Raw genomic sequence first — 14,613 nt, forward strand, 5'->3', positions numbered from 1 at the left:
ACTTTGATCCGTTTTTCAGAATACTTCCGAAACATTTGATCAGCATTGATATGGGAGTTGTAGTTTTTCAGGTGGTATGTTTTCTTGCTCGGCCGTGTCAATGGCACTCGCGTTTGAGCGGTTCCCTGGTTAAATTTACTTTTACGGTTACGTAACGTTATACAATTGTGTTTTATAAACAAAAACAACGCAGTTAAAACGAGTTTCATCAAATGTCATGCTCACTCAAAACATATTTTGAATGTGGTGCTAACAGAGTGTTTGATATAAAGTTATATGACATTGTTCTTTACATTTCTTTCAGTAGAAACACTATGAGAACAAACTAAGAATTATTCCAGAAACAGGTGTCTATTACTGCGGAAAGCCATCAAGCTATGGTGTTATGAAAAACTCAGGGCCTGTGGAATTTCAGCGCTACAGAACTACATTTCCCATGAACCAGGTGTCCCGACAGTAGCGCAGTTCTTTTCGCGCATGCGCACCAGGGGTAATTGGATATCAAGTGGGCCAAAACAGCGTGCGATAAAATGGTAGGTAAAATCAAACATGAGAAACCGGGGCAATTGTTTAACTTCGTTAAACAAGTCTAAACACCGATAACGGCTGTCACTACCGCGAAAAGGACACGCCGATAGTGGGGGTCGGGGTGTCCTCAGACAAGTGTCGCATTGACAGGCTGATGTGTGTCGGGAATATGAGGGAAATGGAAGGTCAGTTGTTGGTATTTTCAGATCGGGCACTTGCCGCACGTACCTTTCCCTTTTTGGTAGCGAGCCTGTGGGTCGTCCCGGGGTTAGCAGAGAGCCTGCAGGATCAGACGGCCCCCTTCCTAGAACAACTGGGTCACCAAACCCCGGCCTGTCACGGTGAATTTGCCTTTTGATCATCGGGTGGGTCAGGTCTGCAGTTCTGCAAAGACGTGCAATCCTCCCGATGACCGACTCGATCAAGTGAACTCGATGAGGTATTTCTGTAAATGAACGGAACCCGGCGGCGGTGCATTTGGGAAGTGACAGTGTTTTCGTTCCCCTTAATGCAATAGTAATGTATCGGCTGTTGCATGGTACGTCTCGTGGTACGAGTCTTACTTTTTTAAATCACCAGACCTTATAGTCATGGCATGTGTTACTGAGGTGTAATCCACCTCCAACTGTGTTTGTGTGCAGATTAAGTTCAGGAACTAATTTCCAGCCCCGGAAATTTGAACACAAATCAAATCCTTTCATTCGGAAAGTTTCGGCTGTGTGTTGTGAAACAGCCCTAACGCCACATGCATGTCTGTGCATCCCATTGACCAAGAATGGTTCACCACCGGTCCCAGGTGTCCAGTCTCCTGGGGATCCTGAAGGCCCCTGGTTGTGTACTGGAGCAATTAGTTTGATCATTTGATTATTTATTTGGTTACATGCACCACGAATGTACAGTAAAAAAAAAACTGAAACGATGAGCGCTTCTGCCTTTGTAGCATATCCTCAAAGCCCTGTGTTAAAATTCAGCTTTGAGTATTTTAATATTTCAGTTGACTGGGTGCATGTTTCGAACAAATGTGGTTAGGTAGTATTCTGATACCAGTGTGAAAATGGGTTTGGGGGTATGTGTGGGGCCCTAACAGGTCACTGCAGCCCTGCACTTACCTTGTGTACCTTCTTGTTTTACAGCACAAGTTGAAGTCTTCGCAGAAGGACAAGGTTCGGCAGTTCATGTCCTTCACGCAGGCCGGGGAGAGGACGGCCGTGTTCTGCCTGACACAGAATGACTGGAAACTAGAGGTCGCCACAGACAACTACTTCCAGAATCCAGACGTCTACTACAAAGAATCCATGAAAACCACAGTGGACCGCAAGAAGCTGGAGCAGCTCTACAACCGATACAAAGGCAGGTGTTCACAGAGCTCCAGTTTGATATCGGCGCGGTTTGCTCGCCCTGTTTGGCTGACTGTTCTCTGCTGTCTTTGCAGACCCCCAGGATGAGAACAAGATAGGTATCGACGGGATCCAGCAGTTCTGTGACGACTTGACGCTGGACCCGGCGAGCATGAGCATACTCGTGGTGGCGTGGAAGTTCAGAGCGGCCACGCAGTGCGAATTCAGCAGGAAAGAGTTCCTGGATGGCATGTCTGAGCTCGGGTGAGCGACGCGGATCACACTGAAATCTTTGACACATTAAGGATATGTTTATTAAGGTGTGATTAAAGTGTGTTGCTTTTGTATGAGTCCAAATATTGTATCTAAAATATTCTGTTAAATGTGAGTCTTACGACAACGCACATAGTGATAAAGCTCAAGTGTTTTGAATACAGCGCATAATAACAGGATCTTTTGTTTTTTCTCTCTGTCTCCTCTAGCTGTGACAGTCCTGAGAAACTCAAGGCAATCCTTCCCCGACTAGAACTGGACCTGAAAGACACGGGGAAGTTCAAAGACTTCTACCAGTTTACCTTTAACTTTGCCAAGAACCCCGGCCAGAAAGGTTTAGGTAAGCATTAAGAACATTAGGGCATGTAGAAATAGAAACACTTGTATCATTGGTTTTTGCATATTTCTTATTTTATTCTAAAAAACAAAACTAAATCGTAAAGAAATAATAACAAAAAGTTGAAAATCACACTCTACTTTGTATCGCAGACCTCGAGATGGCTGTTGCTTACTGGAATCTAGTTCTCACAGGTCGCTTCAAGTATTTGGATCTCTGGAACCGCTTCCTAATGGTGAGAGAGGAAATCTGTGGTTTCAACCTGTTATTTATTTTCAGTACGACAGCGGGACATTCAAAAAAATATATCGATATATTTTTATGAGCCATTTTCTGTCAATTTCATTTTCAAACTACATATGAAGAAACAAACACGTTGACAGAATACAGTAAAATACAACAACACCACAAACAATAGCCTGCAAAAATAACCAGAGAATACAGACATTGACTTTCAGTGCACAGGGATTTCTAATATTGTATTCACTTTTAACTCCCGCTCTTTTCCCGTTGCCGTGCTGCATTCAGGAGCATCACAAGCGCTCAATTCCCAAGGACACTTGGAACCTCCTCCTGGACTTCGGCAACATGATCACAGACGACATGTCAAACTATGATGAGGAAGGTGAGGCTGTGAAAGCAGGACAAAGTAATACACACACACATACACAAACACACACACACAGTCCTTCTTGTAGATTACATTGAGCTGCAGCTAATATTCTGTTATTTCTCTCTCTCTCTCAGGGGCATGGCCCGTCCTCATTGATGACTTTGTGGAGTTTGCTCGGCCGATTGTGACGAGTAAGCGCAACATAACATAGTCTTTGCCCCGGCGTCTTGCAGCGAGCGAAAGGAGTTTGTGTTTCTCCCAATTTTCTTCTTTTTTTGAATGAGGATTTTTATACAAATGAGCCAAAAAGAGAGTACTTCTCAATCAGCCTGTCCTGCAGCTTGTCATTCAGATTGACCTTTCAACTGCATACGACGCCTTGACTGCAGGAGTGACCATGCGACACCAGTTCAGAGAGGAAAGCAGGAGGAGGGGAATCAACAGGACGGAGATAGTTGTTTTGTTTGGCAAGGACAGACTTTTTGAAATTGCAATATGGAAATGATCGGTCACCCATGGGCGTGGCTTCAAAACTGCTGCTGCAGCTGCTGCGGACTTGGCTCAACGACCTGCACCCTCGGCACAGTGAGGAGGGTCAGTGACGGTGAACTTTCAGCACACGCAGGGGATTAAGTTCTCGAGGCAGTAGGATGTGGCCTCTTACACCGTCAATTGTGAATGGAACAGTGTGTTTTAAAATCTGCATGTTTCTGTCAGCTAGCAAAGCAGTGTCACGGACGTCGGAGGCGGGAATGGAGGAGTGCTCTACGTTATTTTAACTAAGATTGTGAATGTGTAGCTCTCTAACAATCACACTGAGAGCAGAGGTGTGTGTGTGTGTGTGTGTGTGTGTGTGAGTGTGAGTTAAACATATTGCCTCTTTTACAATACAATGCTAAATATTTTCATTTGGTTTGACTATAATTGGAGTGTAAGAAAATTAGGATTTGCCCAAACCGAGCAACGGTGGAACAAGTTCCGCTCCACATTTTTTGTATTCTCACTGAGAACTGGACAGAGCGGCATGCTTTTCTAGCTCAGCACCAGCAGAATCCCGGTTGTGACAGCGGTAAACGCTGCACCCATAGGAGTACGAATAGATTCAGCTTTAGAGGAACAAATAATGGCATTTATCATCATGATTAGTACATAAGATTTTAGTATCCTTTTAAAAATTCTTCTGCATTACATATGTGGTTGACGTTAGTTTTGCGGTGTGTGAGCTGTACACAAAGAGGAACTGTCTGACTGACACATTTTCCGGGTGATTTACAGACTCTACAAACTGCACTGATTTTACACTTTCTTCTGTTGTAGGTTTTCTTTTATCAGGCAACACTGAGCTACAGAGCTCATCAGTTCACAGACACACTAGACTTTTTAAATGAACCTCTAGCCCAGCTAAGATTATTTTTAACTGTTTGTTTACACTGTGTGGTGTTTAGGTTTGTCACTTTCCATGGATTAGCACTCCAGAACTCCAAAAAAGAAAAACACGTCACTTTGAGAACAATGCCTTTGCTGCCATCTTGGGGTGCAATGCTTCTCCTTCGTATGAGATTTAGTGTCTCTTCAAATGTCATATAAACACTAAATGCGTCCCGCTTTCTTGGCTCGAGAGTGCGACAGAAGGTAGAGCTCAGGTACCAGTCTTCCTCTCCCGGTCACCGTGAGCAGCAGGCGGCTTCCTGTACTTGCATCAGTATTCGCCATCAAACTATGCCAACTTGTTTTTCCCATTGTTGTCCCCGTGATAAGACCTTTGCCATGTGTTGAAATAAGGATGGATTGTTTACCTGCATCAAATGTCTCAATCAACTACAGGGGAAATGATTGCCTTTTGTTTTCCTTAAGTCGACGTGTGTGTGTGTGTGTGTGTGTGTGTGTGTGTGTGTGTGTGTGTGTGTGTGTGTGTGTGTGTGTGTGTGTGTGTGTGTGTGTGTGTGTGTGTGCGCGCGTGTGTGCGTGTTTTTAAGTTTTCATATTTATGTAAGCAGAAACTGTGGTGTGCATGAAGTAGACTTTTAAGAAGTTGCGGCAAATCAGGATTATTATGATTTCAGTCAAAGACACCAGCTTTATCATGACTGTAAAACAGTCCCTGTAGTAGCAGCTGGTAAACGTGTCATATTGTTCATCCTTGTAACTAGTTGAGTTAGAATGAAACATCCAGTGTGGCTTTCTGACTGTCAAAGTTGTGCACAAACTTTTCTCGGTTAAGGCGGCATGATAGCGTGAAAGCTTTTCCCAGTTTGTTGTTGTTGACTTCATTGTCCGACATCGTCTGTGGTTCAAAAGCAAGTATTCAGTTTGCTGTTCTGGTCCATTTGGTACGTTTCTATTTGTCAAATGTGTGGTCAACTGTTTCAAGTCATGCAGATCATTCTTATCAAAACAGTATTATTTTTGCCGGCAATGAAAACAGGCATTTACAGAATGTTATGTTTTGTCACAGAAGCATATACCGTACATTGTTTTCTTCAAGAAAAGTTGTCAATAAAGCATGTTGTTTTTAACAGCCTTGTAAACAATGCACCTCTGTAGGAACAGCAGTAAGTTCTGACAGCAAATGTGTCCGAAACAAAGATGTTGAATGCTGGTCAGCACAGCAGCATTGTGCTAAAACCCAGATACTAATATTTTTCTAAAATCAAGATGAACATGAATGCAAAGTTGCAGCTAAAATATACAACTTGATCTTCAATGTGACTGATTGTTATTTAATCAAAGAAAATGCTTCACTCATGGATGACAAGAATGTTATTTTGTTAGTTTTTATTTAGAATATGTGTAGTATGGTAAAATGGGTCAACACAATGATCACATGGAGTTTAGCCAGACATTTAAGATACTATGCAGAAGTTTTAAGTGTGTGTGTGTGTGTGTGTGTGTGTGTGTGTGTGTGTGTGGCTTGGTAACAGTTGTCCCTTATCAGGTTGCATTCCTGCTGCATATCATCATCATTAGCTCCCCTGGTAATGCTTTGTCTACTGTTACTGGTATGTTCATGGTGACATTCACCAACAGATAAATAATAAATAAATGATACTGATTGTGTCAAAAGTGTTACAATCCAGACATTAGGTGAAGATGAAGAAACTGAGAAGGAGGGGAACTTCTTGGATGCAGTGCACATAACTGAAGAGGAGACTATCTGATGTCATGGCATGAGGTGACGAATAATGACATTTAAAATAGTGATGCAAAGAGTTGAGCTGCAATAAAGGAGGAGGCCGGCTCGTGGAGTGGGGATGATGCTCCATACTTACCCTCCTCCCATGAGACCGGTTGGGATGTCAACAAGGTCCAGCACCAGCTGACGGGCTTGCACTCCATTAGCATCTCTTCCCATTACCACTCCACACCCAGCCATCCAGCTTTTAGGCTTTGGGGCCATGGGGATTGCCTTTTTAGGAGACACCTGATCACAGCTGAACACAAAGAAGCTGTGGCTGATAACGCGATGCTTTCGTGTGTGTGCGTGCACCCGCCCCTGTTACTGAGGGTGCGTGTTTGTGTGTGAGACAACTGATGAGAAACTAGACGAGAGCTCCGAGGTGGTCGAGCTGGTTATGTAGCGGAGTTAGAGGTCCGGGGCACGTCTACGTCAAAAGGCTGGTGAGGCTGTTTGAAGTTCTTCAGGATGTTTTGGGACAGGAGAGTTTGTTCTATTTGCACTGTTCTGTGACGTTGAGTCTGCTGAGGTAGGGAAGAAAAAGTACAGCTGGAAGGAGGCATCTAAATCCCAGGAGAAAATCTCTTTTCAGCCAGGTGAGCCAAAGTGAGCGGAGCCCAGTATCATGGAGAAATTCAAGGCAGCCATGGTTCTGGGAGCCGTTGGAGATGCCTTGGGCTACCGAAAGGGCCGCTGGGAACGCTGCATCTCAGGCAAGAAGATCCAGGAGGAACTGGCCTCTATGGGGGGACTTGCGGCCCAGAAACTGGACCCTGACAACTGGCCCCTGAGTGACGCAACGCTGATGCACATCACCACAGCAGAAGCACTGGTAACAGGTACGTTCATGGTTGGGGATTGTCAAAGAGGAAGATTAGAGAGCGGAAATCATAGCAAGAATACTTCTTTGTTCTGTCTAACTTTACACAAAATCAATAAATCATCTTCATCTGTTCAATAAAATATAGACACAACGTCAGACCTGTCTACATTTAAGAGGACCAAAATAGCTTCTTCTATGCAGTCGTAGGAAGCTGCTAATCACTAACTGGCAGACTTATCTTTGAAAGACTATCCGCTGACATATAATAATTCATTATTATCACATGGTTCAACAAAGATAAAATGTCCTAGAAGCCTACAGATCACTCAAATGTCATTTCAAGCCCCCGCAGGGTGGCCAGGAGTTGCCAGGACAGAAAAGTCCAAAATAGACTACTTTGGAAAAGCTGATCCTCAGCTCTCCTTTCCTGAACAATAGCAGGTCAGACTCCTTCATAATCTACCGGTATCATGTTTGGCTGCAGATGCAGTTCAAAGTCAATGACAGCGGCACTGTGAAATGGTGATGACATCTATTGAGATTAGGAAGCCCTATTTAGACACAATCCATCATGCGGGCACACACACTCACGCATACAACTCATGGAGTGGAATGGATTTTGTGAATGTCTTTGTTTGCTTTGTCAATCTTCTTACCAGCAAACAGAATAACAGTGTGTAAAAGTAAATGTTAACAGCAAATATAAGGTTACACGTTCTTATCTGAAGCAGAGAACAAATAACTTAAATTTTTTTTTTCACTAAATTAGAGGTTATGCTTCTTTGTCCACATAGTCAGTCTCTCTCTCTCTCTCTCTCTCTCTCTCTCTCTCTCTCTCTCTCTCTCTCTCACACATACGCAGACGCAAACAGTACACACATAAACTAAATTCTAGCAAGATGGCTGTGGGGTCTGCTCGTTGATCCCAGTTGACCTCATGGTGTGTGGAAGTGACTCCACTCGCCCCGATGGCATGCTGGTCCTAATCTGTGGCGTGGCAGGCTAAGGCTAAACTTAGTCCAGCGCAGCACCACTCATCTTGCATTGCATGCCAATCATGAATGACTCTCTGTGTGTGTGTGTGTGTGTCCAGATTACTGGTGTCTGGAGGATCTGTACCGGGAGCTGGTGCGTCTCTATGTTGAAGCCATGGTGTCTCTCCAGGGCAGAGCCCCTGATCCTGCCACAGTGGAGGGCTGCATTCACCTCAAACCTCACAACTTCCTGCTCGCCTGGCATACACCCTTCAATGAAAAAGGTCATTGGAGAGTTTATATATATATATATATATATATATATATATATATATATATATATATATATATATATATATATATATATATATATATATATATATTTTAAATTATTTCCAGCATTTAAGTACATCAAAATGTGTGTCTGGATGTGTGCACACATGTCTGTGTCCAGGGTCTGGCTTCGGGGCAGCTGCCAAGGCCATGTGTGTGGGGATGAGATACTGGCAATCTGAGAGAATAGACAACCTGGTGGAGGTCAGCATTGAGATCGGCAGAATGACCCACAACCACCCCACAGGTAACAATGTTGGCAGTCTCTAACTTACCCACACAAATCTTATCAAACTGCAGGCTGATTATTGTTCTGCTGATAAACTGTTCAACATTTGACCTGCAATAACAAGTATTTACTTCTTGCTTAACTGATGAGTTTGACATGTCAGGAGACAAAATTGGTGCCGTGACTTGTGGTGTCACTCTTGGCTTCAGGATTCCTCGGCGCCATGACGACGGCATTGTTTGCTTCCTATGCGATCCAGGGGAAAGCTCCCGTGACTTGGGGCCGCGAGCTCATGAAGGTCATTCCTCGGGCTGAGGAGTTCTGCAGGAAGACCATTCGACACATGTCAGGTGAGAGTGCGTTTCTGTCTGCGTTGGTGACGAGGCACATCGTTTTAAAGTTGTGTCTGTCCACAACTGAAGCTTCTTTGTAGAAATACACAACAGGAGTTTGTCACAACAGTTTTCTGGATTTGCTATATCTGAGAGAGTATGACAATCATATGCACTGTAAAAACCTGATGCTGCAAAATCGTACCAAGTATATTTGTCTAATAACTAGTAAAAATATCACATAACACTATAGTCAAGACGCAATAACCTAAGATGTAACATTTCACTGAGATTACAAGACCTGATTTAAGACAATAATGTACATCTTGAATATGTTGTTAAGTGAAAATACACTACTTTTGAACAATACAGGCTACAACACGTCCTAATTCTTGTGAAATATTGCTCAAAATTAGTTTTTCCAGCTTATTTAAAGATAATTTCATATCTCGAAAGGCCTAAATATTACATTTTATTTCAAGAAATCGTACGAATCAAATGTTCAGTTATTGCATCCGCACATTGTTTTCTTTCTTTTTTTTAAACGTATTTCTGAAGTGGCCCTTTTCCTTTGTAAACTCATATGCAGAGTATCAGGAAAACTGGTTTTACTTTGAGGCCAAGTGGCAGTTTTACCTGGAAGAGCGAGAGATAGAGACGGAAGGACAAAACAAACCTCTGTTCCCTGATCCCTATGATGCTGAGGAGACAGACAAAGTAAATCCTGCCTGCCTACCTGCCACACACACACACACACACACACACACACACACACACACACACACAAAATACATACATTAAGAAAAGCTTACATTAAGTTTTTTACGTAACACAACCCCCCTAACTGTGCTGCTGTCACTCTGTCCTCGTCCATACAGGTGTATAAGCGCTGGAGCTCAGAGGGCTGTGCGGGACGCAGAGGCCATGATGCCCCCATGATAGCTTACGATGCCCTTCTGGCGGCCGGCAGTGACTGGGCTGAACTGTGTAAACGAGCCATGTTCCATGGAGGTGAGAACCTGCCTGACATTTAAAAAAACAGAAGGATAAAACACTCACTGTGACTTCTGTGAAAAAAAAACTTCTTCTTTTTAGGTGAGAGTGAAGCCACAGGCCTGATTGCAGGGTGTCTCTTTGGCCTCATGCACGGTCTGAGTCCGGTTCCCTCAGGACTGTACCAGGATTTGGACAAAAGAGAGCGTCTGGAGGAGCTGGGAGAAAAGCTTTACAAAGCAGCATCTGCAGAGAAGTGCCAAGACAAGTAATCCTGCTCTTCACTGGCCTGAACCCTGCTGGGTATCAGAGGAACTGCACATGGCTGTCAAACTGCTTCCCTTTGTCCCAAGCTCCCCTCTAGTCCCTTGGCAGTATCTCAATAGTCTGAGGTGGCATCCTGTCCTCCCTCGCCCTCAATTCCTTGAATTTTGCTTTACACAGGCCTGTCATGAGTTGGAAAAGTTTAAACACCTATCACCCATAGGTTTTGAGGCAGTGGAACGTCAAAGGGGAGACCAATTCAGGTGTTGAGCTTCAGCCTATTTCCTGTATAAGATCATCTCTCAGGAGCTACATCTGCAATCCTTTTGCATGAATGCCATGTTCTGTTGCTGGCAGGGAGGAATAACTTGCCTCCACCAAATATTAAATAACAGAACTGTAGGGGGAAAGAAAACGCTTGTCGTTATAACTTTAATTTGAACTGAGAATAGTAGGCTTATTTACATCTAGATCCTTTTCTTTTCTTCACTGACCTTTTCCTTTTCTAAAGCTAACCTGTATTAACAAGAAGCACACGGTCATGTTGTGTCATGTAGTATCAAATTCCTCAAAACATTGTGCAAACTTGGTGAAGCCTAACTGATTTTAAAATACGTCTCTACCTGTGGTAAATTTCAATAGTTCTAATCTACATAGACCTTGGCTTTTAAAAGCATGCAGATACAAAAAAAAAAGACTTTAACTTGTATGCATACAGTTATTGAGCTGTAGAGTATATCGTTGTATCTATACTGTGATCCATTATTATTTGCACTGTGATGCTCCTATCAGGCATTACTGTACTATATTGTGAAAACACCAATACATTGTGAATATTAATGATATGAACATTAAAATGGACTCGTAAATATATATCATGCATGAAGTGCCAGTCTCTCTTTATCTTGACGACAACATTTATTTTGATGGACAGCTTGTCTCCTACCTTATTTCTTCTTCTTTCTGCACAACCCTCCTCTGCAATCCCCCTGAACTAATTAATCACCTGTAACACGTTCACACTGCTGGAGCACTTCACTTCAAGTCTGAAAATTGTATTTCCCCTACATTGGTGCAGGTGTGGGAGGACTTCTGGCACATCCAGTTTGTGTAGAAGTACTGTTTATTCAGTCAAATATCTCTCAGGTTGAAGATTAATACTTAAAAGATAAAAAAAAGCAGTCCTTTTGGAGATTACTGCGACTAGTTTGATAAATTCCCATATTTAGAAACCGTTAAGATGGTGTGGTGCCATTATTCCATGGAGTACAGTAAACTATATTTATCTACCTACATACTCAAAACAGTACAAGAAAATGAAAAGGCTATGCAAGGGTTTGGGTATCATCCTTCAACTTTGCTGTCAGTAACCGTAACTACTCAGGTATATGCTTACCTGCAGATGGCTACAGGGATTAAGTTCTGCATGTCCTCTATTCTCCATAGACCAGATTCTCGGAAAACCAGTATCTGCCCTGATGCCAGTATGTTGAGGAAGTTGGTTAGAGACTGCAACTGCCGTCCCGTGCTCCGAGGGATTCTGGAGAGTCTTCTGCAGTACCTAACGCAGGATCTGCCCAGGTGGACCACCAGCAACAGCAACCCGGAGAAGCCAGGGTCGAATATTATAGTTAAAAGAACCGCATATTGGCCTGATCAGAGAGTTGCGCATCTTCAGGCAAGTTGCACTGTTGTTCAGCTCCCTAAAGATCGAAAACTGACCCAGGGAAAGATTGCTGAGACGGGTCCTAATATCCCTAAAAAATATTGGACAGATCCACAAAAAGACAGGTCTGGAGGAGAGCAGAAAGCAGGAGGATTAATACAACGCCGTCTTAGCACATTCCAGCTACTCCAATCCAAATTCATACGGTCCACACCCAAACCTCCCATCACTCACCAGAGGGAGGTTGGACCTCTGTCCTCCAGCAAAGGAGTGGCAGGAAAAGTCAACCACTGCCAAGACAGTGAGCACGAGATTCACAAGAAGGAGCGGACTAGAAGAGATCAAGGACTGAAGATGGGGAGCAGAGTGAAAGATATTGTAGCCAAGTTCGCCGTGGCTGAGCAAAAAGAGAAGGGAGAGAACACACCGAAGAAACATCCAATCAAACCAATGGCGGTCGGGAGAGGGATCCTCCTACCCTCCCTGATGGAGAGGTTTGAGACCATGGCCACTGTACGTACGAGAAGTGACTTTAAATGTTCACATGAAAAGCCGTCTGCAGGAGTCAAGGTGACAAGTAGTGTAAGACAGAGGGTAACTTGTCACGAGAGTAAGCTCCGACAAGCGCTGGATCAAGCTGTTCACAAACGAAGCCAACGCAAGCAAATTAAATGTTCTGTGGGACAGCAGTCGAAAGGAAATCAAACTACAAATGGGCAGGAACCAAAACAAAAGCCGGCTGAAGCCGCTTTAACAAGTGTCAACTCAAACCTGGAAGAAGAAAATAATTTTAAAATGGCACAAATGAGGCAAACGGGGAGCGAGCACTCAGATCAAAACTCTGAAGCTCACTACTCAATAAACCGCATAAAAGATCAAGCTTATGATAACGATGCCGTGGGTCGGAGGTCAGGGGAATGTGGTGAAATTCAGACTAGAGGAGAAGAAACTACTATCGCCAACAAGTTAAGATATGCACATCTAGAGCTGCTGTGTTTAACATGCGTCGCCGAGCAGTCGCTGCCAGAGCCTGACAGGCTTTTTCCACTGGCAGAAGCCCAAGTGAAGAGTCATTTGGCGACCATCGTGACCTGCTGTCCTGTGTGGTCCACGTGTGTAGACTCCTCTCCTCAACTATATTCTGTGGAATCATCAGAAAGCTCACACTTGGAACAGATACCAAACTTAAGGACAGAAGTTCCTCACAGAGCCCCACTAAAGATGAGCACAGGGGAACCTTCCACGGCAGCTACTGAAGGGAGACGCCCTTTAGAGCCCAAAGTTGAGGGACTTTCCGCATACAAAGCCCACGGCCACATGGAGAACGGTGCAGTGGGAGACCCACCCGAAGCTGTGTCCATTCAGAGAAGGTTGCCAAAGTACATCATCCCACGTGTTTGTAGAAATGAACCAGATGTTGGTGATTCCTCCCCTCGATCTAAAACTCCTTTGGTTGCAATGCCACCACCACACTCTGATACTTCCATGACTGCTTTCAACACTGGATTGGCGACAATGGGAATGAATCGTTGTCCTCCTAATAACATGAAGGCACAAACCCTTATAACAACACAAAAGAAACCAACAGAGGGTCAACCGCATGAGATCGGGGAGGGAGAAGAAGAAGTAAATACAACGGACATAAAAGACACAAGTGTACCGCAGAGTTTTCGACTTTGTGATGACGCGGCCCGTGAGGCTGCATTTGAAGACAGAGAGACATCTGCTGTAACATCACCAAAGATGCAACCCGGGAGAGACAATCTAAAACAGAGACCAAAATATAAAACCATCAACTACGGGGAGCCTTCAGTCAAACAAACATATAAACCCAAAGTCATACGATTTACTGACACCTTTACTTTCTAGGTTGATATCAAACACACACTGATGCACAATCGTACCTCAACTGTTTCCTTTCACGGCATACTGTACAAGGAGTTCAAATCAAGTTTCAGATACTCTCAATGTACCTTCATGCATCAGCAACGATACACAGTGTATACACAGTTACACCTGAAGAAAAGCACTTGGAGCAACAAGTGATAAGCTACATACTATAACTATTGAGCCACAATTGCTCATGCAAAACCCATTGCAAACTCTTTTCTTGTGTATACGTTTATCACAAGATTTTGTCCAAAGACTTGATGACTGTTTTTTATTGTTGTACAACAATCAGTGTCATTATCTTTTCTATTTGCATTCATTTGGAGCATGAACAAGTAGAACTGCATGAATGAAAGACGAGTTTGACTGTAAACGGCTTTACACTTTGAAGGTGTTATTCAATACAAATCTATGTTAATCCATCCCTCCATTATCTGGGGCCGGACCAGGTCCAGATGCCTCTCTCTTTCCACTGCAGCGTTTCTCAGCTCCTCCTGGGGAGTTCCAAAGCCAAATAATTTAATTGTTAGGGACATGCTTAAGTTTAACTGTATTCTGTAATATTTCCAACGATATCAGATGCTAAACTAAAATCCCAAAAGTGCAAGTGTTCATTACTTGACCTCTTTTGACTACAATCAACAACATTTATATCACCTTCACTTTTTCATTTTCTAAACTACTACAGGTAGGTTGTTTTGTGGGATTTCTTTGAGCAGTCCTGTCTGGAAGTGGATAACAGCAGTGGGACACAGTTCTCTGCTCCAGAGTTTCTCATTAGCACATAAACAAATTTAAATCTGGTGACTTGATGTAAAGTTTGCATCATTCTGATATCCATCACCT

At 43.4% G+C, this 14,613-nt stretch overlaps 2 protein-coding genes across 2 annotated transcripts; both read left to right on the plus strand.

The window, feature by feature from the left end:
• Positions 1-477: 477 nt before the first annotated feature.
• Positions 478-5,606, plus strand: dcun1d2b (DCN1, defective in cullin neddylation 1, domain containing 2b; the record flags this gene model as incomplete). The annotated part of the gene is given in 8 exon segments (XM_079216916.1): positions 478-490; positions 493-533; positions 1,662-1,878; positions 1,961-2,129; positions 2,348-2,478; positions 2,628-2,710; positions 3,004-3,100; positions 3,223-5,606. Coding segments are annotated over 8 exon segments (828 nt in total). The 3' UTR covers positions 3,300-5,606.
• Positions 5,607-6,888: 1,282 nt separating this feature from the next.
• adprhl1 (ADP-ribosylhydrolase like 1) lies at positions 6,889-11,070 on the plus strand (the record flags this gene model as incomplete). The annotated part of the gene is made up of 7 exons (XM_079217382.1): positions 6,889-7,102; positions 8,180-8,344; positions 8,515-8,640; positions 8,832-8,972; positions 9,544-9,671; positions 9,833-9,965; positions 10,050-11,070. The coding sequence occupies 7 exons, from the start codon at positions 6,889-6,891 to the stop codon at positions 10,217-10,219; spliced, it is 1,077 nt and encodes a 358-aa protein (XP_079073508.1). The 3' UTR covers positions 10,220-11,070.
• Between the last annotated feature and the right edge of the window lie 3,543 nt (positions 11,071-14,613).

This window comes from Taurulus bubalis, assembly GCF_910589615.1.
Source record: "Taurulus bubalis genome assembly, chromosome: 4".
Lineage (NCBI taxonomy): Eukaryota > Metazoa > Chordata > Actinopteri > Perciformes > Cottidae > Taurulus > Taurulus bubalis.